The sequence below is a fragment of the Geotrypetes seraphini genome, chromosome 19 (genome assembly GCF_902459505.1).
Source record: "Geotrypetes seraphini chromosome 19, aGeoSer1.1, whole genome shotgun sequence".
In the NCBI taxonomy this organism is placed as follows: Eukaryota; Metazoa; Chordata; class Amphibia; order Gymnophiona; family Dermophiidae; genus Geotrypetes; species Geotrypetes seraphini.
The window spans coordinates 13,403,858-13,431,070 of NC_047102.1; the positions used below are offsets into that span (position 1 = coordinate 13,403,858).

General features: G+C 40.8%; 1 protein-coding gene across 2 annotated transcripts in view; it reads left to right on the plus strand.

Annotated features, from left to right (window-relative positions):
* C19H11orf49 (chromosome 19 C11orf49 homolog) overlaps positions 1–27,213 on the plus strand; it is a 79,063-nt gene that overhangs the window by 5,588 nt on the left and 46,262 nt on the right. For both annotated transcript variants that reach the window (XM_033928228.1, XM_033928227.1), the window contains exon 2: positions 17,581–17,683. In XM_033928228.1, coding sequence (XP_033784119.1) covers positions 17,581–17,683 — 103 coding nt within the window. The remainder of the gene's footprint in view (positions 1–17,580; positions 17,684–27,213) is intronic.

The window sequence follows — 27,213 nt, forward strand, 5'->3', positions numbered from 1 at the left end:
TACTTCTCTTGGTCAACAAATGGCCAGTATTCTTGAGACTGCTTTGAAGAGGGGAACCTATGGAGATTATATCATTTCAAATTTGGCGCACAACTGCCCATTTTCAAGAATGCCTTATACAGATTGCATAATTATTACTTTTTATGCCTTCAGAATATCAGTGTTGAGTTTTTAGTAAATGTTCACCAATTTAACTCGTGTTGCCTGAAATATTTCTTCATATATGCAAACAAAATAATGGGGTAGGACAGTCACTTTTACAACCTTCAAAAATAAGCTCCACCTTAAGCAGAATGCTTGAAGGACAAGGCATTTCTCATTAAACTAAGAGAATGCATTTGGAAATGCTTCCTTTCTTGGTGATACTCCAAATGAAAAATCTGAAGGCAGGCTGATGGAAATGGATGTCATTGATACACACTGGTCGGTAATGTCATGGCCCTGCATAGGAAGACATTTGGCGGCTCTCCTTCAGCTCATTTGGATCCAAAGTGGCTCCACTTAAAAATTAGTAAGAACTGCTAATCTATTGGTATTGTACAGACTTGTACGGTTTGTGTCCCATATTTGGTGAGTCGATATAGGATGGGCTGGGGAGGGCATCAATGGGAACTCCACTTACTTGGAACATGAAGACGTTACTAGCCAGACTTTACAGTAGATATCCTGCAAACAACGGGATGGTTGGATAGGCTGGAGTGAGCTTAGATGGCAACTTTAGCATTTGGAACCTAGGACAATACAAGGTGGACTTTAGTCTATGGCCCAGAAATATCGAAGAAGAGACAAGTTAATTTAATCTTGTATTTTGAATGAGAATAGCGAATGTGCAGACTGGTTGGACCGTTCAGGTCTTTATCTGCTGTCATTTACTATGTTACTATGTAAAGGCTAGATGTGCTAAAAGGTACAGCAAGAAATTTGGATTTAACCCATGTTTTTCTCAGTAGTTCAAGGGCTTACAGTTTGTACCTGAGTCAATGGAGGTTTAAGTGACTTGCCCAAAATCAGCAGGAGCAGCAGAGGGATTTGAACCTGGCTTCCCTGGTTCTTACTTAACTTACTATTTGAACCAGTAGGCTACTCCTCCAATTACCCCTCTCTGTCCAGAATGAGCTTCTCTTTGCTGAAGGGACTTGTCACATCCTTTGGAAAGGAACAGGACACCCCTGCTGTGGAACTGAATGCAGGAGAGCCAGAACTCTTACTTTTTGCAATGTGCAGCAGCAGGAACTGTTTATTTTCCAGGCTTCTTATTTTCCCATGAAGCAGAATCTTTATAGCTCTCATTAGGCATGGTCTCTAGATGCAGATACGCTTAGCCTCCTTTAGTCTGACTGGTCACACCCCAAAAAGGATGAAAGGAGTTGGCAGAAAATTCTAAAAGCTGCTTTTGTTTTTCTGGGTCTTGGGTGGTTTTTTTTTTTTTTTTTTTTTGTACTTTGTAGTGCACTGTTGTATGTAGCGCTGTGTGCATGGAAGAGTTCTCTCTCTCTCGTGTTGCTTCAGGTTTGGCAGCACTAATGGTTAGCAAATCCAAGTGACGGTTGTGTTATGGTTGCAGCTTTGGACTTGTTTCCTGATCTCACTTGCCTTCCCTCATCTTTGAGTATCTTTTTTTTTTTCCCTTTTGAACAATAGAGTGTTTACTGAAATTATGTCATGTAGGCAACCTCTCCTGAAAGGACCCAAGGAAAGTAAACATTCTTTACCAAGTGACTTTTTGAACATATATAGATCTTCCTTTTTTTTTTTTTTGCATTGAAACTCTTTTGAAAGCATCATTCTTTCTGTGAAGAATAAGAGCCTTTTCCCCAGCTGCACCTTTGTGTGGTTCAAGGCCTTGTTTAACAGCACTATCTTGCAGCTAGATCGAACCTAATTGTGCTCAAGTACAATGGCCGTTTCTGTAATCTCATTCAGGAGCCTGCATGCTGCCTCGGGCAAGCAGATCAGGTGTTCTTTGAAGACACTCGGCGCTGTGTCTGCTCCCTCCCTCTCTTTCAGATCTTAAGCTTACTCTGCCCCAGGTGGGTGCTTTTAAGTTGAAGTCCATCTGTGCATGGGGCAGGTGAATTGGGGCTATAGTGCTTTCAGTTTCAGTCTTCTTGTGCTATTTCTGTTTTATGATATGGCAGCAAAATTCTTATGGGCAGCTGGAATGGTTTTGATGTGGTTTTTATATCTATATATGAAATATCAGTTCCGCATTACAGGAGGTAGCTTTAAAACTCTTAAGCTGACCTATAAAACTCTGAGAAGGTTTAGTCAACATATCTGAAAGGATATGTGCCTGTGTTTAGGGTTGTGGAGTCGGAGTTTTGGTTGTGAAACTGGAGTCACTAAAAACGTACCAACTCTGGCTCTGACTCCTGCTTCCAAATAAAAACTTACATCATGATATATGGTCCTGACCTTATCTCTGCTCTTTAAAAACGAGAAGTTGAATTTTTTTTTGCTTGCACTGCACTAAAATTGTGAAATCTCCCTTTAGAAATTAGATGGATGTAGAGCAGGGATCTCAAAGTCCCTCCTTGAGGGCCGCAATCCAGTCGGGTTTTCAGGATTTCCCCAATGAATATGCATTGAAAGCAGTGCATGCACATAGATCTCATGCATATTCATTGGGGAAATCCTGAAAACCCGACTGGATTGCGGCCCTCAAGGAGGGACTTTGAGACCCCTGATGTAGAGGAATTTATATTTCCATAAACCGACCAAAATTTGGTTGGTTAACCAAGCATTCTGCTACTTTAATTCAATCTGATTATGAATGGTGCTGTTTTGTTCATTACTATTCATTTTGGGCCATATTCTATAAATGGCGCCTACAGTAGGCGCCGCTAGGCATTGTAATTGCGGCCGCCTAGTGTCACCTAAGTGCAGGATCCACACCTAACTTTATTAATCGGCTTAATTGGCATCAACAAACCCCCCCTGAAACAATTTAAGAATGCGGCGCTGAATTCTTATCCCCTCTTTAACAGAGGCGCGCTAAACACGGGCTAAACGCTAACCCGTGCGTGTTGTCCTATGGACGCGTCAGTGGGTAGTGAACGCGTTGATTTAGTGCACGTTAAATCTGCGCTAAAACGCTTCGCGTGCCGGGCCTTAGGACTGGCTGGAAGGATTAAGGCGCGTAATGAGTTTTTGAGCACTGTTTGTGGGAGTAAAGGATTCGGGAGCACTGAAAATGTGGAGAGTCGTCATATCACCACCTGCTTGTTCAGATAAGTGACTGATTTTTTTTTTAAAATGTTTTTGAATATAGGTGGTGGAGGGAACAATTGAAGTGCGATGATGGTTCCTCGATATCCTTTCCTCTCAGTAGGAGACATAAATATATGTATGTGTTTAAGCACTCTGGTGATTTTTTTTTTTTTACTGTTGAAGCCCTGAGATATTGGAAACAGTGACCTTTGGCAAGATTAATGATTCATTTAATTTGTTCCCTTTGTTGATATATAAATATGGTGTGCCTAAAAGTTACAAATCTATGACCGAATGAATCGATTGAGCCTGTGATTGTTAATGTCCTGGTGGCCCTGACGCAGCGGATGAATGTAATTCCCGCGAAACGCTGGCTGCGTCGGCAGACAGACATTAATGACATGAAGTGTCTAAAAAGACTCCAACAATAAGATAAGTTTTGTGGTCTATATTTTTTCAAATTTTGGAAACATATGCACAGTACTTTCCCGAAGATGTCTGATTGTTTTTGAAGAATTAGTTTAACTTCAGAAGTGTTTGGTGAAGGGTTTAAATTAGCTTTATATAAACACCTTAAAAAAAGTAACTATTGGCCAATGATTGGAGCAGGAGTATTACAACTACGCGGATCATCTCAGCTTGTGATTTAACTGCTGTGCGTAGGCTCTGATTCTGAGGCCTTAAAGTAAGCCTATAAACTTTGATGGGCTAACAATACTGATGTGTATTGTTTTGAATAAGTGGTATTTCATACTATTTTTGTGATTGTGATATATACCGCTGGGTTGAGTGGTTTTAGTGCCACTTAGGCAGGGCTAACTAGTGTGAGTCTAAACTTTTATAGAATCCCACTTAGCGCTGCACAAGTTTTTTAGGCAACATATATAGAATAGAGGACTGCACGGGAACGGGGATCGTGGGAATCCCCCCCTAACCCACGGGACTCCCACGGGGACCCCCCTCTGGCCCACGGGTCTCCCACGAGGACCCCCCTCTAGCCAACGGGACTCCCACGGGGATGGAAAGCTTTGGAAGCAGGGTTCGCCATATAATATAATGGACACGTCAGCCTTAGTAAAAGAAGGGGTTTATAAGTTAATTACCTGAACAGAAAACAAAAAAAGGGTTCCATCAAAGAGATTCCACAAGGAAAACAGCAGCGCAAACACAAAAGAAACTGTGGAATTGATGATCCTGTCAGAAGTAATTGCTGCTTTTTATGGGGACGGGCGGGGATGGAGGTAATTCCTTACGGGGATGGGTGGGAACGGAGAAGATCCTGACGGGGACGGGTGGAGACGGAGAGGATCCTGGCGGGGATTGGTGGGATTTTTGTCCCCATGCAACTCTCTAATATAGAATCGGGGCCATATTAAATGATGGCACATCCAACCAGATTGCCCTATAAGGCGGTCAGAGCTACACCCATCACTCCATGCAAATTATACTCCTTCAGGGCACTTGGCAATTTGCCCTAATTCCAAACCACATGTAGGCAGTTATATATGATGTAATCTTGGAAGAGATAGTTTTATAATTTTGGCTGCAATATAGTCCCAATCATTGTCGATACATGATTAAACCAACAATGTTGCTAAGTAACAACATTTTACTGACTAATTTCAAACTTCAGATGTCTTCCCTTCTCCAGCATGTGATATAAAAGATGCATACTTGATTCTGATTTGTCTTTGCCATTTTTGGACACAGACCATAGGATTCTGCCTGGCACTGGAGTTGCTGTCAAAGCCCAGTCTAGCCCCCAGTGGTTCCCAACCCTGTCCTGGAGGACCCCCAGGCCAGTCAGGTTTTCAGGATAGCCCTAATGAATAGGCATGAGAGAGATCTGCATATACTGGAGGTGCCAGGCATGCAAATTCGCTCCATGCATATTCATTAGAGCTATCCTGAAAACCCGACTGGCCTTGGGGTCCTCCAGGACAGGGTTGGGAACCACTGGTCTAGCCCATCAGGATCAGTTTTGCCTTATTTAGGATATAGACCAGGGGTGTCAAAGTCCCTCCTCGAGGGCCGCAATCCAGTCGGGTTTGCAGGATTTCCCCAATGAATATGCATGAGATCTATTAGCATACAGTGAAAGCAATGCATGCAAATGGATCTCGTGCATATTCATTGGGGAAATCCTGAAAACCCGACTGGATTGCGGCCCTCGAGGAGGGACTTTGACACCTGTGATATAGACTGTGGAAGCCTTATTGGCCAGCTATTGGAGTTGCTGTTGTTTTGATTCCATCTTCTTTTTGTGTTTATTCCATACATTTTTTAAAATGTTGTCATTACTTTTGTCTCCACCACCTTTTTCAGGAGGGTAGTCTAGGCATCCATTATCCTCTCTATAAAAAAAGTCCCTCCAGATGTTACTCCTCAATTCATATTATAGCAAGGGTATAACAGGCTATCCGATAACTGGAATCTTGTAGTAACTTAAACAGAAACAACTTCCAGTCTTTAGAACCAATATTGATCAATTAAGACCAAACATTTACTATTTCAAAGGATTCATGATCCTCAGAGGGCTAGACAACAGATCACAGAACCCGATCTTCATTGGATCAACAACTTGTCTGTTTTATGAATTTTTTTTACTTTTTTACTTTTTCTATTCCATTCTTAGTACTCTGTGGAGAGGAGCGGTTTCTCATAAGCACGATAATTTAACAACGGGAGCCTCGACCCTGATGAAAGCTATTTTGAAACATGAGCATGTTGGTAGAGGCGCTCCCTTAATATTTGCTACAATTATTAAGCTAAGTATATGAATAAATTAATTTATATATTAGAAAAAGGAATAGAAAAAGTAAAAAAAAAATAAAAATCATAAAACAGGCAAGTTGTCGATCCAATGAAGATCGGGTTCTGTGATCTGTTGTCTAACCCTCTGAGGATCATGAATCCTTTGAAATAGTAAATGTTTGGTCTTAATTGATCAATATTGGTTCTAAAGACTGGAAGTTGTTCATGTTTAAGTTACTACGAGATTCATAGCAACTAATTTTACTCCTTCCTCATCTCTAGAAAAGATTTGTTTGTGTAAATACTTGAAAGGTATTACTAAATGCCTATATCATATTTCTCCTATCCCTTCTTTCTTTTAGGGTATACATATTCAGGTAATCAAGTCTGTTCTTGTACTACTTTTGATGCAAACCCAATGCTGTTTTTGTCACCTTTCTCTGAAATGCTTCAAATCTTTTTATGTGGTTTACAGTGCCTTATAGAAGTAGGGAGATTCTTAAATAGTCTTAGAGATATTTGGAGCATGGAGATATAGTATATTTTTGCATCTCGATGGCCACGAATTTGGACTTGGAGGTTGAAATGTACAGCATCAGCATCTATGAGACAAACTCGTTTTTTCTTGTTGCATAGGATTTTTTGGACCCCAGTTCGTTTGCAAAAGTTAGACAGCTCTAAATCTAATAGATGCTGGCATTGTCATATTGATATAGGGACTTTGGATCATCTGTTATTTTATTGTCCTTTGATACTTAATTTTTGGAAGTCGATATAGGGCCAAATTAATATTGTACTTGAGTCATCGATACCATTGACTTATGAAGCCATAATCTGCGGTACTTTACTACGTGTTAAACCTTCTTTGGATCGTTATAAAAGCCGGCTTTTCTTAATAATGACGGGAATCGCAATGCAGATGATTACACGCAATTGGAAGAGTTATGATAGACTTAATTATACTTTTTGGTGGGCGAAATTATGTTGCAGTTACAAATATGAAAGAATGAACGCTGAATTTTTGGGATATAGTAATGCATTTCGAAGGGTGTGGAGCCTGTTGACATCATTTGTTGAATCACATTAGTTGGCCTTTATCTTTTCTTTTCAGTTAATTTCCTTACACATCCAGGGTGGGAAGGCATCATTATTTCTTGTATTTAGTTTATTGAAATTCTATATGTGGTTATACTTTTATGGATGAATGGGAGGAAGGGGGGAGAAAATTATTGTTTTCAGAATATTTGTATATTTAAAGTGTTTTTCCTGATTCGTTTATGTTTAAAATTTTTGCAATGCACTGTTAATATTTGAAAATTAATAAAAATTAAAAAAAAAGAAGTAGGGAGATTCTAGATTGTCTACAGTGAAAACTGTTCCAGCAGTTGGTATCGGAACCTATGTAGGATGGGTCCATACTGGAATTGGGAGAAATTCTAGCAGCTTTTAATAACTGCAATAAGTTCTTGCACTTCTCTCCTGTATTTTTGAACCAGTTTTAAGGACTTTGTGAACCAGATTTGTGAATTTTGAACTTTTCTCTTGGGTACTTCTATGTTTTAGAATAGTGGTTCCCAACCCTGTCCTGGAGGACCAACAGGCCAATCGGGTTTTCGGGATAGCCTTAATGAATATGCATGAGAGAGATTTGCATATAGTGGAAGTGAGAGGCATGCAAATCAGCTCCATGCATATTCATTTGGGCTATCCTGAAAACCCGATTGGCCTGGTGGTCCTCCAGGAAAGGGTTGGGAACCACTGTTCTTAGAAGACAGCACTGCACTCTTAAGAAGATCCAGGTCGGGAGATCCATGTGGAGTTTTTTTAGAGACCAGTGGCTGTGATTAGCCCCATTTGCATGACTCTGTTGTGCTGGGATGTATGGGCGCAAGTGTTTCTGAGATGTTTTTCTCCACAATTCTGACGGTTGTGTTGCAGTTGCCTTTACTATAGTTTTTTGGGATGTTGCTCGTATATACTCCCTCTTTTACTAAGGTGTGCTAACTAATTAGTGCGCGCTAATTGATTTAGCATGCACTAAACGCTAATGCGTCCATAGACTAACATGCATGCATTAGTGTTTAGCGCGAGCGCTAAACGGTTAGCGTACCTTAGTAAAAGAGGGCCATGGTTTTGGGGGATGTTGCTCCTGATTTTCTAACTTTACAGATGAACCCGTTTATTGAGGTATGAGCTTTCAAGGACAAGATCTGTTCTGTCAGATGCACTGTATTATCTTAGACTGATAGTCTAATTCCTGGTATGGTTTCTTATCGCTCTGTACTATACTTGGTGCATGCTTATTACAGTAGACTCTCTGTTAACCGGAACTCAAGCAACCAGAACTCTCAAGCAACCAGCAAAAAAAAAAAAAATCAAAGAAATACTGTAATACTTTAAATGAAAATGAAATCAATTTCTGGTGGAAATTTAAGTGTAAACATGCAAGCCACACCTGAGTATGCCCATGATTTGCCTCCCTAATGTCTGGAACAGTTTATGGTATGGCATAGCATGGGATATAGTATTAGTTAGGTCTATTTACTCTCAAGCAACCAGAAACTGCATTTATCTGGCATCGATCAATCCCCAGGGGTGCTGGTTAACTGAGAGTCTACTGTACTAAGCAAACTAATATGCACGAATAAGCTTTCACTGCTCTTTAACATAATTTGTTAATGTGTTGGCTAAAGGACTAGAAACTTTAATCATAATATTGCATTAAAGAAGCACAATGATTTTATTTAAGATACAGAAGTTTTTAAAGCACAGTGCGTCAATGTCTGTCTGAAGCTCTGTGACAGCTGCTTTTCATGCAGATGGATCTGCTTAAGGCATTTCAGTTAGTGAGCTCGGTTTCCTTCTGGGAAATCTTCAGCTAGAGCAGTCGTACATGATATACCCACTCTATGAGCCGGATCAACTAGTGTGTAGATAAATCCTTTTTGTTTTACACAGACTTATTCTCATTAGATTGCTTAGAAGTGCTTCAGAGGTTTGGGTCCTGGAAATGAGACGCAGTGCTCTCATGAATAACATTGTCCTGCTGTGATTGCTTCTGTGCAGGCCCTTAGGTGGCACAGTCTGTGCCTTGGCCCACATTCCTGAGCCTAGACATGTCGAGAGCTCTGGAAACTGACAGGACATCGTGGCCAACAGCTGCCCATCCATCCCGTGAGAGACAAGAGAGGTTGCTCAGAAACAACAGTTTGCCTTCAGATTTCTTATCTTGAGGTGATGATACTATAGGGGGTTAAAACTTGTTTTTCCGTGACCTCAAGTAGGATGTGGTAAGCGGTGAATCTCTCCTTTCCGTTCCCATGCTTAGAACCAGCTGCCGTCAAAAAGCTTGTTTGCAGTTGTCACTTTTTCAGAGGGCCTCAAACTCTGTTTTGATTCTTTATTTAGAGTGCTGGTACTGTTGATAAAAATAGCTCTTCTGGCTGGCGCTTCTTAAGGGCCTGGGGTTGGAAAGCCCATAGCAGTGAGGAATGGGCTCAGGAATAAACAGCAGCGTTATCAAGTTTTCAGCTCTTATAATCCGTTCGACTGTTCCCTAACGACGTGCTCTGTCTCCCATGGATGTATTTCATTATCCCGCCTAGAAACGTTTAGTCCCCGTGTCCCTTAAAGTTGACTCAGGCTCCCCCTTTTTGGAGAAGACGTTCGTTTTGTTACAGCAGGGGTGTCAAAGTCCCTCCTCGAGGGCCGGAATCCAGTCGGGTTTTCTGGATTTCCCCAATGAATATGCATTGAAAGCAGTGCATGCAAATAGATCTCATGCAGATTCATTGGGGAAATCCTGAAAACCCGACTGGATTCTGGCCCTCGAGGACCGACTTTGACACCTGTGTGTTAGAGGGATGGTGATAAGGATGCGGATCCAGTTACATAAGCACCATCTACTTAAGAAGAGATTAAGGGCTCCTTTTACGAAGCCGCGTTAGCGCGTGGGACTTTTCGTCACGCGCTAGCCGAGAAACGACCGCCTGCTCAAGAGGGAGGCGGTAGCGGCTAGCGTGGCCGGCAGTTTAGCGTGTGCTTTTACTGCGGCTTCGTAAAAGGAGCTCAAAGTGCTTTCACGAGTGAAAGCATTTAGAGTTAGTTTTGTAACGTGTAAGGGACTCTGGCAGCAGATTACACGCACTGCAGTCTGGTCCGAATGCGTTCAGTTCAGGTTTCATCTTTCTTCAGCATGCACACAGTCTCTGTAGATGACTAAGTAATGGATAGTCAGGTGGATAATTAATCAATGAAAGGATAGACAGGCGGTCACCAGTCATGCATTTCTTTGCGCTTTGGTGTTGCAATATAGCTCACTATTCTAGATGCATATAATTGATGCTAAGTGAATAGACGGCTAGTGAATGTGGGATTCCAATAGCACTTTCTACTCCTGTGCAGTATTGCTGAGCTCCTCAAAGGTTTATCTGCTGAGTTTTCCTACGCTTGTTGATGTTTGTTAAAATTTGCTATACTGCCTGCTTCTGGCAGATCTCAGCAGTTTACAAGAACAAAATAATATAAAAGAGTGTAACAGAAAAAAAAATCTCCATATTGGGACGGGAGAGATCTAAGACAGTTAAGTCAAGGTATTCCACAAAACTATTCATCCATAAAAGAAAACCAAAGTTTGCAGAAAGCAGCCAGAGGCATATGTGCTCCAATCCTCTGTGACATCTTGGTGAATAACCAGCAGAGGATTATGCTTGACCTGCCTTCAATGAGGAAAGGGGGCAGCAGGACTGGAACTACTGCAGAGCGGGAAACAAGATTAAAAGGACCATTGGATTTGTGAATCTCGGCAACTCCCTCTAGTTCAGAGCTTACCAAACTGTGTTGCGGGATCCCAAATGGGGTCACAAGCTAGATGGGCTCTCCATAGATATATCATTATTCCGCACCTCCAGGAAGTGTCACAGAATTTTAGCATTGAAGCTGCGAAAAGATTGGGAAGCCCTGTGGCCACATGGTCCTTCTGAGTTAGGATTAGCACTTGTAGTACTATTCAGCTGGTAAATATGAGTATTTATTTACTTAACAAACATTTCTCACCAACTGATCCAAGAAAAAGCTCTTTCCCTCAGCAAGTTACAAATAACATATAATAGCAATCTTTATAAACCTTTTATTCAGCCATAGTCTACTCTACATTTCAAGCCCCATGTGCCTTTCTCTAGAATGACACCTTTAATTTTGTTCTCCATGTTAGTTGTATCAACTTTCCTTTTTTAGGCATGTTTTGCAAATATCAAGAACTGCTATTGTGGAGGTTGTACTCGTCTATCTGTTTGCTTGTATTTGTGGATATGTAGCTGAATAGACACACAGGAGTTGAGAGGTGGTAGAGAGAACCCAGGCCTTGCTGCCTGAAGAACACTGGACCCCGGTGGTGATGGCAGCTCAAGCCACAGGGTGTGGTAGGGAGCTGAGGCCATACCACTGAAGATAGGACAATCTCTGGATGAAACAGTAGAGGTAGAGCCCAGATCCCACCATCAAGAGACATCCTCAGCCCCTCTCCCCAAGCCTCTAACCCCATCTGCTCATCCACTGCCTTCAAGAGAGAGTCTCTTCAATGCTGTAATTCCCTGAGACCAGCACCGTTTTGAATTATGGTGCTGTCTTTGATTCATGTGGCAGTATAGGAATGTCTTGGAGATTTGCTCTTGAGTTGGGAAGACCATGGTGTGAAAGGCTTGAGGGGGGAGAGGAGTTGGAGGGGGATGACAGCAAGCCCAGTATTAGTAAAAAGTGTTTCTTTTCTCTTGACATGATCCATTTATTATTGTATTAAAGTGTTATGTGGGGTATATACCCTGGATATTAGGCGTTTGCTGTGAAATTTCTTACTACGTATTCTGAATTTGATCATGTAATATTAGTTCCCTATATCTGCCAGGATTTGGTTTAAAGCTATTCAGGCTGATATCCCGTGCCCTTAGATCTCCGAATAGAAACCTACTGGTAGTGCTCTCGTTTAGATGTATATGTTTTAATTGTAGTAAAACTATCATTTTAGCACTGGCATTTTGGAATCCTTTACTTGAGCAATTATATCATGAATCCTCTTTGATTTTAAAAAGCATTTCTTTTTGAATCCACTTTTGATTAAGTTGAGCTGGTTGAAATTTAGAACTGTTGTGCAGGGGGTGGTTCTACCTCAGAATTTCTAAGACGAGAGGGAGAGAGTTACAATTGGTACAAAATGCTGCAGCTAGGCTAGTACTGGGTGTCGACAGGATGGCACATATTATGCCAATTCTGAAGAAATTACACTGGTGACCAGTTCTATTTCGGGTACAACATAAGGTCATTTCTGTGAACCATCAAACACCATGGTACTTTCATCAAGTTGTGGCGCTTTATAAGCCAAATAGATCTTTGCGATCTGAAAATCAAAAGTTATTAAACCCAATAGTGCAAGGAAATTATGCAGACACTAGTGCGATGATATTCGGTGTTAAGATGTGGAACGCTTTGGTGGGCCAATTACAACTATGTGCAAATCGGCTTCAGTTTAAGAAACAGTTAAAAACAAAGTTGTTTGTTACTACATTTTTGTGATTTATCAGTTATTACTTGAAAAGAAGAAACTGTTTAATTATGAAGATTTTAAGATTTTAGTTTCTTATTTTATGTAAGTTTTTACTAATGTAAACCAACGGTATAAAAAAGTTTTAAATAAGAAAAACCACTAAGATCCAAGATGGCCGAACTCACCTGACACGTGGCAGGTCTTCTCTTGGTTTTCTTCTGTTTGGTGTGGTCCCGGCGTTCTGGGAAACCCTCTGTTTCTTCTATGCTGAAGCGATGGAGAAGGTGTGCTGCCGGCGCCTCCTGGCACCCTGATCCTGTGCCTTCAGGTCCATTGAAAAGTTTTTTGAGGAGGCTGTAAGTAGAGACGACATCGGGGGAAGGCCTGCTGGAGACACTGGCATGGAATGGAAGCACGGCAGATCTCCCTGGGCTAAACACCACGCTGAGCCTCAACTGTAGAGCTCCTCCCCCTCAGCCTCAGAAATCTAGTTCCCCGCAGCAGGAGCAGGGTACACCAATCCTGGTGATGACTCCTGACCCGGAGGCTCAAGTGGAAACCGCAGTGGGCCTGGATTTTCCCTGATTGGAGGATGGACCACCAAAGGATTCTGCGAGTTTTCAAATATCTGAGAGGGAGTTGGATTCCAACAGAGGTAATTTGGGGGGGGGGGAAATATAGATTGGTGAGCAGATCAAAACTGTACAATTGCAAAAAATTTCCTTGATTAAATCTCCTGAAGTTACTCTTGTTTCTTTATGGAACTTAGTTGCTAATCTGGGGAAATCTTTGTGTCCCCAAATTCATTGTCTGGAGTAAAGAGCTAAAAAGTAGGAAGAAGAACTGAAAGAGATAAAAGTTGAAATAGGTTCTTCAAAACTTCGGTTTGATAAATATGATAAGGATTTAAGTGAGAGACGTCAAACACAGGAAGCTATAATTAAAGATAATACTAACTTAAGGAGACAGATAGAATTATTGGAAAATAGTTCTCGGAATAACAATTTACGTTTCCTGACCTTCCCTTCGTTCTTTGCAAGATAACTAGTACTTTTGTGAACTGTATTAACCCTCTGCTGTCTGTTTCACTTTCAGACATCCACAGGTTCTCTTTTACCCTGTAATGAGGCTTGAATATATTGCAGTGTTCAGAACTTGGCTGATAACAGCTGTGATGAGGTGTCAAATGTGGAGATCATGGGGATACTGCAGCAAGCCTGGCATTTTAGTATCCTTAGAGATTAGAGCAACGAGAGTGCAGTGGAATCTGCTAAATTGGCAGAGTTTAGCGCTGTGGCTGGATTTAGCATTACAGCTAAAGCCAGTGTTTTGGTGTTTTTGTTGTCAACTTCTACAGGTGTTTCTATAGTTGGGGAAACAGTAAAGAAGATTGATTGTTTCAATAAATGAATTCAAGAAGAAGAGAACAACAAGGTTTTGTTTAGAATGAAATTACTGCGTCCCAGAACTCGTCCCAGTCTAAAAGGAATTCCCACAGTCCAAATAGGCCCTAGATTTCCACCCAGGGAGAGAGGGGGGATTTGGGGGGCAGGGTGGGAGGGAGCGTGATTTAAAATTGGAACATGCATAGGGGTTGGTTGTATCCCTGATTCCGATAGTTTGTATTGCTCCATGTTTTTGCACTATATTCTCCTTTGATACCAGTTCTCTACGACTTCTTTATTCCTTCTGTGCACTGTTCATTTAATAAACTTTTTTTTTAAAGAATGAAATTACTGGCAAGGTCCAATTTTCTTCAGTTTTGGATGGGAGAGCGCGTTTTACTGTAATGCAGTAGATGCCCAGTTATTCCTGCCCACTGTCGGTTGCCAGCTCGCCGTACGGTGTGACCCTCTTTAAGATATGACTACTTGTCATCTTCCCCCATTGCATTCCACCCTTTTGGATAGATGAGCATGCAGAATCCCCTTTTCATTGACATGAGTACCCTTCCCTTCCCATTTCCAACAACAAGGCCCTATAATAATCCAAAGAACTATCACTGGCACAGATTCTTTGGTCTCTGCGATCTGGCCGAATGGCTCCTCACTACCAACAATCTGGTGAAGGGAAAGGAGCTTGCCAGACAGAGCTACTTCTGCTCGGACTGCTAGATTTTGCTCTGTTTGCAGTGCTGAAGATCTTTAAGCACAGAAACGATAGTTTAGCCCAAAGTGGGGAGATTCTGAGTAAATTAATGGTGGCAATGATTGATGACAGGCTGTAAGGGAAGAGTAATCAACACATGAGCATTAGGGAGTCTTTTGGGATCCATTTACATAACAGAAAGCACAGGTTTATGTGTAGAAATAGCTTGTTTATAAAGTTTCCCTTTCCCAGAGTTTATTCAGAAAACTCCCTCCAGGGATTCAAGACAAAGTTAGACAAGGTCTTGCTGAACAAGGACGTACGCAGGTAGGGCTAGTCTCAGGTAGGGCGCTGGTCTTTGACCAGAGGGCCGCTGCGTGAGCGAACTACTGGGCACGATGGACCACTGATCTGACCCAGCAGCGTCAATTCTTATGTTATGTTCTTAAAGGTACAGTATGTGCTTAGAACTGGGGTGTACAAATTTTTACTTGAAATGAACAGGGTTTGGACTTAATTTGTAAATGTATGTGTATACATTTTCTTGAAATTCCTGAACAGCCCTCTTGTAGCCTTTCTTCTTAAAATGAGCTACTGTATTTCATCCCCTTTTTCATTTTTGTTATCCTTCTCTGTATGTTGGATAATCGTGATTGATAGTAATTTTGCATGAGCAGAGTTTCCTGAATTCTAAACAAAAATAAAATGTGTGTGATAAAGATACGACCCAGTGTACATTTTTTGGGGTTTTTTGGTTTGTTTGTTTTTTACCACTGGTGTAATTCTTTCTTCTCTTTTAGTGTTTTTGGGATAAGTGCCTTCTTTTTCAGTTTTTAGATCAATAAGCTCCATGCTTCTACCCACTCTTCTACTTTTTTTTTTTAATTATTTATTTATTCAATTTATTTAATACAAACAAGCAATAAACATACTAGTACACAGATTTACAAAAATTATTGAAAGGACAATCTATAACCCCAAATCCACTTGCTATAGTGTTTTGGTTACTCAATTATAATTCAAGTTATTTAGTCCACAACTATTTGAGAGAGACTTAAGAAAAAGTAAAAATAAGAAATAAGACAAATCTTATCCAACTTAGAAAGCGGCACTTTTCTGCGGTGCTACAGCCATTCATGGCAGGTTACTCATTTTCAGCTACAGGCACTACTTGCTCTTTAGATTCTATAAATCCTATCAGTTGTTTAGGCTCAAAAAATAAGTAATTCTTATTCTGATGTGCAACAAAACATTTTACAGAAAATTTCAACATAAAATTTGCTCCCAAGGCTAGGACTCTTGGCCGTAATGCCAAGAATTCCTTCCTACGCCTCTGAGATCTCAATGACATATCAGGAAATATTTGAACATTAGAACCTAAAAACTGGCAAAAAAACAAAAAAAAACTAGGTTCCCTGAATGGAAAACTTTAAATTTTCAATACAGCATGGAATTTTTATGCTTCCAGGCAGATTTTCTGGGTCACCAGGCCGCACAGTGGTATAAAGTTATTAGTGAATTGGTTAATAAAAAACCTAAAAATGGTCTTAGGGATATTTGGAGCATTGAGATTAATCATCAAATTTTGGCATCTCAATGGCCACAAATTTGGTCTTGGAGAATAAGATGTACACTGTCAGCATCTATGAGACAAACTTGGTTTTTTCTTTTGCATAGAGCATTTTGGACCCCTGTTAGATTACAAAAATTAAATAGTTCAATGTCTAATAGATGCTGGCATTGTAAGCTTGAAGTAGGGACTTTGGATCATCTTTTATTTTTCTGTCCCTATATATTAGCCTTTTGGAATTCGATCTGGGATCAAATAAATTCTTTATTAGATAATCCTGTAGCATTAACTTATGATACTGTGATATTTGGCATATCTATGAGGAAAAAGAGTCAGATATCGGCAAGTAATAACAAACTTTTATTGATTATGACAGGAGTTGCCATGCAACATATTACTACAAATTGGAAAGATCACACAAGACTTAATTTTAATTTCTGGTGGAATTCACTATGTCACATATATAGAATGGAACGTTCAATAGCAATACAAAATGGAAATTATAAAAGGTTTAATGAAATATGGGGGCCATTGACATTGTTTTGTAATGAATAAACACCATTTTATTAACATTATTTATGATTGGAAGGGAAAGGGGAGGGTTTATATAAATGAAAAAATAAAATAAAAATGTAAAAAAAGAAATATGACAAAGATTGATTCAATTAAATAATTGTATGGAAAGGGAGGGGGGAAGAAGGGTTTAGATATATATACCTTTGTTATGATCTTGATAGATTTATCAAGTGATGTTAGTAAATCTATGTATTACTTATATTGTACACTTGTTGAAAGTTTAAAAATGAATAAAGAATTATAAAAAAAAAAAAGAACCTTAAAACTGATCTTTTTTTTTTTTAATCTTTATTCATTTTCATATTTTACATCAAGTGCACAAAATATTGAATTACAACAAATTAATACACAATATCACTTTTATATCTACTATATAAGATTCTGAAAATATTTTTATCCCTTCCCCCACCCCCCACCCTTCAAGTACGTTCCAATCACTTTATATACATTATATACCATATTATAACATATTATTTAAAATTGTTTTCATTACCCTCCCCTCCATATGTGCCATAAAGAAGACATCGAAAAAAGAAAAGAAGAAGAGAAAACCTACTATTCATTCACTACAATATTTTGTCAATGGCCAACTGATCATTAATATGACGAAAAAACAAGCGTAGTATATATTCTCTACTTTTTTTTTTTTTTTAAATAAACCTTATCACAGCCTATTAATGCATTAGCCTTGCCCTGGAACTGTCCCTTATATAGCATTCTCCCCTTGCTGCATGGCTATAATACTGGCGATAGAACAGGCTCTTGGTGGATCCATATTTTAATTGTGGCAAATATCCTTCTTCTTCTTCTTGTATTAATCTCTCATGCTCTGTGTTCCTTGCAGCCCAAAGACATGTCTTGACGTACATTGAGGATGCAGTGAGCCAATTGCTGGTGAATAAAGAGGAGGTCTGTCAATATGGCATCGCCAGGTTCTTTACTGAATAGTAAGTACCTCTGGATTAGTGTTATATATAAATTTATTTTGTTTTATTTATTTATTTATTTTAAACAATTTATATCCCGCTTATCCTACAGTTCTAGGCAGGTAACACAAGACATACGTATTCTCTAAACCATAGGTATCAAACACAAGGCCTGTGGGCTGAATCTGGCCCGCCTGGCCGTTTTATGCAGCCCACAGTGTGATGCGTCGTTTTCATTGCCGTCCCCGGGTGTTTTATCTTCTGGTTGGCTCCCTCCTCCTCATTTCCACAGTGTGCACAAAGCTACAAGCAGCGGCTCCTCACGCGTCCCATGCCTCATCCGAAAGCATTCCCTCCAACATTGTGATGTCAGAGAGAAAGGTTTCCAGCTCAGGTAGCTGCTGCCGCCCGCGGCTTTGTGCACACTGTGGCAGTGAGAAGGAGGGAGCCGGCCAGAAGATAAAACACCTGGGGACGGCAATGAAAACGTAAGATACGTGCTGGACCGAGGCACCTAGTTGAGGCACAGCATGGAGGGAGGAAAACAACAAAGGTAGGGGGAATGATTTTATTTTCAATTTAGTGATTGAATTGTGTCAATTTTGAGAATTTTCATCTGCTGTCTATATTTTGCACTGTTCAGGAAGAAATGCATGTGTTTCTATTTCTCTGGGGTTGTACTGCATGCAGAGTCTTGTGAATCTTAGGATTTCTTTTGTATATATTAGTACTTTTAGTTTTTAGTCCCGTATTTGCATGGGGTTATCTGTGTTCTGGTAGGAATGAGTGTTGAGAAGCATACAGTGTGCTTTGTGTAGTTTAATTTTGTGGTTAACCATTATGTGTTGTTAATAAGATTATATTGTGTTTGTATATATGAAAAATGAATGGAAAAAAATGGTGTTACAATTAGTGCTATTATGGGGCCGGGGTCTGGCCCACGACTTAGCCTGTGTTTTGTATTTCGGCCTCTTAATTTGATTTAGTCTGACACCCCTGCTCTAAACACACAGCATCATAAAACGTACAATAATAAAATACCTAAAACTAGGCACAACCTTAAAATTACACATCAAAATCAAACTAAACTACTAAAAACGAATGATCACAGTAAATCAGAGCTAAAAGCAAACTATGGGCAAAATATTTGTTTGAATAAAACAGTTTTCACTCGTTTCCTGAACTGTAGCAAGCCTGACACTTGTCTTATCTCATAAGGCAACGAATTCATCAGCATAGTATTGCGGTGGCTAGAAAACCTCACCATGGCCAAAAATGGAACGGCCAAACACAAGCTGCAACAAAGAAGATAGTGCAAGCGATCCATCGCATTTCAGCAACTTAAAAATGAAGCAAAGAAGAATCTTAAACTCAATGCGTGAACTGATGGGCAACCAATGCAAATCTCGTAAAATCGAGGTCACATTCTCAACCCTTGAAGCCCGTGTGGCAGCATTCTGAGCAACCTGCAATGCCTGAACAACGTATTTTGGTAAATCAAGGTATCGTGCATTACAGTAATCGAATAAAGGAGTCAACATGGCACTAAGAACAGTCTTGAAATTTTGCAATGACAAAGAATCCCTCAATCTTCGCAGGAGACGAAGTTTAAAAAAATGCCTGCGAGACCACTGACTTAATCTGAGGTTTAAAAGAAAGTGTAGAATCTCACATTACGCCTAAATACTTGCCCTGGCGCGATACAGATATCGCAGCATCCTCTAAAACGACCTCTGAAGGAAACATTGCCAGTTGCTGTTCTTGACCAAAACACAAAACTTCCGTCTTTGCGATGTTCAATTTCATCTGGTTCAGCTGCATCCAGTCTTTAATCAGTAACTGAGAAGTAACTCAGAAAACTATGACTCATGACCTAGCACAGAACTGTTCACTTGGAAGGAGCGAAACAGTCATACGATATCTATAACTCAAGGCAAGTTACATTTGTATACTGCCTTCCTTAGATATAGTCCAGTTGAAAGTGATTCGCTAAACATAAGAATAAGGCAATGAATAATAATATAACATGAAAATAAAAAGTCAAAGCAGAACTCAAATATATAACCCCTTCCTATACAAAGCCGCGCTAGCGTTTTTAGTGTCGGCCGCCGCAGTAAAAGCTCTTGACACGCAGAGAATTCATATGAGCGTCTGAGCTGTCAACACCGCGGCCGGCACTAAAAACGCTAGCGCGGCTTTGTAAAGGAGGGAGTAAATTAATACAGTTTATAAAAATTATAAAACATCAATACATTTCTAAACAAAGTATAATTAATATAATTTAAAAATTTCTACATACTTTTAAAATACGTTCCATCCTGTATTAGGGATCAAGTACGATTAGAAATATGAAGAATAATTTTACCAGTTTTGTGCTAATTATACACTTAAATCATTAAAATCATGGCATACACTAGTAAATGGCAAAATTCCACCTAAGCACTATTCTGCAAATATGTGCATATCTTACATGTCATTTATTTGACAGGCGGAGTCTGGTCGGAGCATGGGTGGGACTCAATTTATACTTATGACTTACAGAATACCATAAATTATATGCATATCACAATGAAACTTAGGTGCACACACTTATGCCAGCATTACGACTGGTATAAGTACTTGTGCCTAACTTATAGGCACACATTTTTGAAGTAGTCTCCTACATTCCTTAATAGAACAAGCTCCAACCGGGCACCCTCTGGATCCATAGTTATAGGTGATGAGTTAGAGAATTATGTCCCTCTAACTACATATAGAAATCTTTGTGTGATGCCTACAAAGTAATAAAAATCTTTCTGTGGGAGGCTGTTGCCAATACAGCTTGTACACTAAATTGGAAGTAAAATTAAAAATGTGTACAAAAAGGAATTAATCTTTGTGTTTTGGGCAGATAAGTAAAGGTATGTATTTTGATTGCCCAGATGTTAAAGCTACAGGATATTGACAAGCACACAAAGAAGCCTATTTGATTAACTTAAGTAAGGGTTTGCAGTTACCATTTGGTAACTGCATTCCCCTCTTTCTCCCCACTAAAGACAAAACAAGCCTAAGCCTGAGCTCAATCTCTTCCTACTCCCTATAGATCCTCCTGGGGACCTACCTTTTACAGTACGTCTCTGGTGGTCTAGAGGTGTTTTGGGCAGGAGTGATGCCCAATTACTCCTGTCTGTTATGGTTCAGCCTAAAAATGACCTCCATGACCCCTAGCAGCAGTCTTGCTGTACTCGCTGACCTCCATGTGCTAAATATTGACTGGCATAATTTTTGACCCATAAACAGAATTTTACAATTCCTGAAAAACAAGTTCTAAATCAGGTTATCATTTTCATACATAAAGGACTTCAGGAAAGTAGCACAAGTTTCATCCAGCATTTAAACTGTCCTCCCTTCCATCCAGTGTCTGCATCCTCTCTCTGTCTCTCTTCCCTTCCATCCAGTGCTTGACCCCTCTCTCCCACTTCCTTCCAGCACCTAGCCCCCTCTCTCCCCCTTCCATCCAGCGCCTAGTCCCCTCTCCTTCCTTCCATTCAGCGTCTGCTTCCTCTCCCCTTTCTATTCTGATCTACCCCTTCTCTCTCTTCCTTCTAGCCAGTGTCTGCACCCTTTCTCTCCCTTCCCCTTCCATTCAGTGTCTGCACCCTTTCTCTCCCTTCCCCTTCCATCCAGGGTCTGCACCCTTTCTCTCCCTTCCCTTTCCATCCAGGGTCTGCACCTTCTCTTTCCCTTCCCCTTCCATCCAGGGTCTTCACCTTCTCTCTCCCCTCACCTTCCTTCCAGCACCTGACCCCCTTTCTCCCCCTTTCCATCCAGTGCCTGTCCTCCTCTCTCCCCCTTTTCATCCTGTGCCTGACCCCCTTCCTGTTGGAAAGTATGGATAGGTGGACTGCACAAATTGCTATTCTTAGGGCACACTGGCTCTCCTTATGCCAATGTGCTATCAAAGGTGCCTCTTACAAAATCACACTACAATGTCTGGCCAGCTGGCAGGGTACTTGCTAAGGCATGCTTTGCTTTCCTCTTGCTTTTGCCCATTATCACATAGAAACAAGGCATAGAAGACAAACAACAAGCAGAGAGACCCAAAGTAGCCTTCCTGAGTCATGCACCTTTGGCCATGGTAGGAATATTCTACTTTCACTTAATCTTTCCAGTGTCGCTCAAACAAAGTAATGCAAGAAAAAATAGCTAAACCTCTGGGCAGTACAATTAAGTTTGTGTTATTATCTGCATTAATGCACTTACCCTACTGTACTGCATTAATACATGCCTTATTTGCATTTCATTGACTAGGGGTCAGAGTATGAAGTCCCAAGAGGGAAAACTGGAAAAATGGCAGAAAACATTTTTTTAACTGGAAGAGTGGCAGATGGGAAGGAAGTGGTAAAAGAAAGAAGCAGCAGCGGAATTCAAAAAAGCACAGGAGGGTCTCTAGAAGCAAGAGGATGGAAATACAGCAGCACTAGGATAATTTCCATGAAGTGGCAACTAGAGCTCTAAAGAACAAGATAATATTGGGGGTAATCTGTATGGCAATAGCATCTTGAAAGGCAGTCATACTGCTTTACTAGGTTAGTGAGGGTCACGGAGAAGGGGACCTGGATGTTGGGCTCCATATAGGAATTTCTACCTGCAAAAGATAGACCAGATTGGTGCTTAGTAAGCTGGAAAGGCCGTTTGGGTTTTTATCTATCATTACTTACTAAGTTAATATTTAACATTGGTAATTAAAACCCATGTTAAATAAGGTGTTAAAGGCCAGTATTAGCATGGTGTAATACATCAGCCACTATGTGCTCCACAGGGCTTTGCATTACCCACAACATTCATTAGGGGCCCTGCTGTGTACCCTGCTGTGGCTCCAGAAACAGTTCTTGTAATTAAGCAGGAAGCAATTTCACAGTTCACTGGATCTCATCCTCTTCCTCCAGGCCTTTGGTCAGAGGTTAGACAGTTAATAAATGAACACAAACCTCTTAGAAAAGGTGTAAGAGCAGCTGCAAGTCAGGGAGAAGTGCCGGTCTTTTCCCCCTCCTTTCCTACCGTTTGGTGCTGAGGAGCCTCTGGCTCTCGAGGACCGGAATTGCCTACCCCTGCTCTTAGGCATTGCTAGAATGAGGCATTATGGTTATCAGAGGCTGAAACTTTTCACACTATTTATTTAGTTTTCTATCCCAGGGGTAGGCAATTCCGGTCCTCGAGAGCCGGAGCCAGGTCAGGTTTTCAGGATCTCCACCATGAATATGTATGAGATAGATTTGCATGCACTGCCTCCTTGAGATGCAAATCTATCTCATGCATATTTATTGCGGAGATCCTGAAAACCTGACCTGGCTCCGGCTCTCGAGGACCGGAATTGCCTACCCCTGCTCTTAGGCATTGCTAGAATGAGGCATTATGGTTATCAGAGGCTGAAACTTTTCACACTATTTATTTAGTTTTCTATCCCAGGGGTAGGCAATTCCGGTCCTCGAGAGCCAGAGCCAGATCAGGTTTTCAGGATCTCCACCATGAATATGTATGAGATAGATTTGCATGCACTGCCTCCTTGAGATGCAAATCTATCTCATGCATATTTATTGCGGAGATCCTGAAAACCTGACCTGGCTCCGGCTCTCGAGGACCGGAATTGCCTACCCCTGCTCTTAGGCATTGCTAGAATGAGGCATTATGGTTATCAGAGGCTGAAACTTTTCACACTATTTATTTAGTTTTCTATCCCAGGGGTAGGCAATTCCGGTCCTCGAGAGCCGGAGCCAGGTCAGGTTTTCAGGATCTCCACCATGAATATGTATGAGATGGATTTGCATGCACTGCCTCCTTGAGATGGAAATCTATCTCATGCATATTTATTGCGGAGATCCTGAAAACCTGACCTGGTTCCGGCTCTCGAGGACCGGAATTGCCTACCCCTGCTCTTAGGCATTGCTAGAATGAGGCATTATGGTTATCAGAGGCTGAAACTTTTCACACTATTTATTTAGTTTTCTATCCCAGGGGTAGGCAATTCCGGTCCTCGAGAGCCGGAGCCAGGTCAGGTTTTCAGGATCTCCACCGTGAATATGTATGAGATGGATTTGCATGCACTGCCTCCTTGAGATGCAAATCTATCTCATGCATATTTATTGCGGAGATCCTGAAAACCTGACCTGGCTCCAGCTCTCGAGGACCGGAATTGCCTACCCCTGCTCTTAGGCATTGCTAGAATGAGGCATTATGGTTATCAGAGGCTGAAACTTTTCACACTATTTATTTAGTTTTCTATCCCAGGGGTAGGCAATTCCGGTCCTCGAGAGCCGGAGCCAGGTCAGGTTTTCAGGATCTCCACCATGAATATGTATGAGATGGATTTGCATGCACTGCCTCCTTGAGATGCAAATCTATCTCATGCATATTTATTGCGGAGATCCTGAAAACCTGACCTGGCTCCGGCTCTCGAGGACCGGAATTGCCTACCCCTGCTCTTAGGCATTGCTAGAATGAGGCATTATGGTTATCAGAGGCTAAAACTTTTCACACTATTTATTTAGTTTTCTATCCCAGGGGTAGGCAATTCCGGTCCTCGAGAGCCGGAGCCAGGTCAGGTTTTCAGGATCTCCACCATGAATATGTATGAGATGGATTTGCATGCACTGTCTCCTTGAGATGGAAATCTATCTCATGCATATTTATTGTGGAGATCCTGAAAACCAGACCTGGCTCCGGCTCTCGAGGACTGGAATTCCCTACCCCTGTTCTATACTGCTCTCCCAGGAGAGCACAGAACAATTTACATGAATTTGTTCAGGTACTCAAGCATTTTTTCTTGTCTGTCCTGGTGGGCTCACAATCTTATCTAATGTACCTGGGGCAATGAGGGGATTAAGCGACTTGCCCAGGATCACAAGGAGCCGTGTGGGTTTGAACCCACAACCTCAGCGTGCTGAGGTTGTAGCTTTAACCACAGTGCCACACTCTCCCAAGAGGAATTGCTAATCCACTTTTCTGTGGTTACAATCAAAGCAGTTCACTTATTTTGAACTTGAGACAACAGAGAGTTGAATGACTTGCCCAGAGTCATAAGGAGCTACACTAGGAATTGAACACAGTTCTCCTGGTGTTGAGACCACTGCACTGACCATTAGGCCTTTCCTCCATGACCTTAGGCTTTTCTGTGGTTGTGGACACAATTACGATGCCTACCCTAGGAGGCAACCTCCCAGTGCTTACTTATTTTAAACACATTACATTACATTAGTGATTTCTATTCCGCCATTACCTTGCAGTTCAAGGCGGATTACATCCAAACTAAAACAAAAATTACATTCAAAATTTGAAGGAACAGAATAAGCGATGACATAGAATTTTTAAGGTAATATATGTTGGGTAAAGAGTTACCAAAGGGAAGTGGAGGTCTATAGGAGATAAGAATAGGGTGAAATTATGGGTTTTAGATAACGTTTGGTAGATAAAAGAGTATTAGAGAGATCTACGGGTAAATAGTGTTGGATATTGGGTTGGGTAGGTTTTACGTGTTTAATTGGTTTTAACGGCGCTGTGAATTACTATGCCAATTATTAAGCCACTTAAAACAATTAAGTTAGGTATCGCCTAACTTCCGCCATTTACAGAATCGGGCCCAAAATGTTGATTTTTAAAGAAACAATTTTTAAAAGATGCCTTTAACATGACAGTGTTTCAGCAGATGAACTGCCTTTCTTGAGATCTATTTTAAAACGTTTCATTTCCATCTTGATAAAGAAGGACTGACCTTCAAATCAGAAAAGATCATTTGTTTTACCCTGGTTTCCAGGTAAGAGTATTCTGTCGTAGCCAGAATGCACCTCTCTCTTTTAGACTGCAATTAAAACAAAAATTCAATGCATAATGATACTGTTTCTAACACTCATGCCATCTTGGCAACTGCTTAAGTTCTCAGTCAGAAATGTTAGCTTTTGCAGTATCGTTGGTGCTGGTGGATGATTAAAGAGCAATCATGTAGCTGACAGGAAGGGTTTTCACAATGCATGCTCTCATATACAAGGTGTGTCAGATGTTTCCAGCCAGAGTGGATGCTATTTCATCACTGTCTAATAATAAATTCAGCACCTTATCATTTGTTTATACAGCTCCCAAGGGTCACTTTTACATCAATCAGCATGTGGCTTTTCATTCACTTGGACCATTATGAGATCCATTTTTTAAATTTTTTTTGTTGTTCATTCTTGAAGGGAAAGATCCAGGCTGCAGAATTCAGCATTTTTCAGGCATGCCATAACCTTAGTAAAGAGTATTTCTTGCAAATTTGTCAATGCAGAGAATGTTTTGGCATTTGAGTACTGACAACTTGCTTTCCTTCCTTTGATTGTGTGATGAGGATCTTTTAACTCTAGGTCTATGGAAAAATTAGCCATCTGCTGATCAGAATGCCCACTGCGGAGCTTCATCCATTTCTCTTTGGGGTTTAATAACCCCCAACCTGCTTTACGATAAGCACCATGAAGAATTTCCACATGGTTTACACCTTCTGCATTTATCCTCTCCACATTTTGCTCTCCTGGATACTGGATTTCCCAGCTCATAACATTGATGAAACTTTTTCTGCGAGTTAAAAAAAGACACCCTGGATGTGGGCTATTATAGCCATATCAACTTGCTTAGCCTTTTTAGACTGCTCTTGTCTTTAATAGAGCCTTGCCCAGCAGGGGAAAAATCCTTAGTGGTGCTGGAGAAGAATGTCAAGCTTGAGTTACACTAAGCTGTGTTACGCTGCTCTTATCAAAAGACCTCTGTTATTTCTAGTTCTCTATTTTTATGTACTGGCCTAATAATTCACCATAACAAGGTCATTTCAAGCTTTGAAAGGAAGAGGGGAAAGGGTTAAATTAATAGGACTCTGGACAAAGATAAAGAGTTCCAAGTAATAAAGGATCTAACTTACCAAAACAGCTTACTTAGTTAACTCTCCATTTCCCTGCTACCCAAAATCTGCCGACCTCAGATGAAGAGTTTCATAGAATATCCTCAAAAAAAAAAGAGCAAGTAGTCCTCCATGCAAGTGCAGGATCAGGAAGTTCCTCAGCGCACAGAACCCTCGGAGAACTACCCTCAATGCAAGAGCTGAATTGGAAGGTTCCTTGGCACCCAGAACCCTCAGAAAAAAAATCCAAAATTGAATGTTATAATATCCAAAAAAGCCACAAATACATTCATAAGAACATAAGAATTGCTGCTGCTGGGTCAGACCAGTGGTCCATCGTGCCCAGCAGTCCACTCACGCGGCGGCCCTTAGGTCAAAGACCAGTGCCCTATTTGAGTTTAGCCTTACCTGCATATGTTCTGGTTCAGCAGGAACTTGTCTAACTTTGTCTTGAATTCCTGGACGGTGATTTCTCCTATAACAGCCTCTGGAAGAGCGTTCCAGTTTTTTACCACCTCTGGGTGAAGAAGAACTTCCTTACCTTTGTACGGAATCTATCCCCTTTTAACTTTAGCAAGTGCCCTCTCGTTCTCTCCACCTTGGAGAGGGTGAACAATCTCTCTTTCTCTACTAAGTCTATTCCCTTCAATACTGT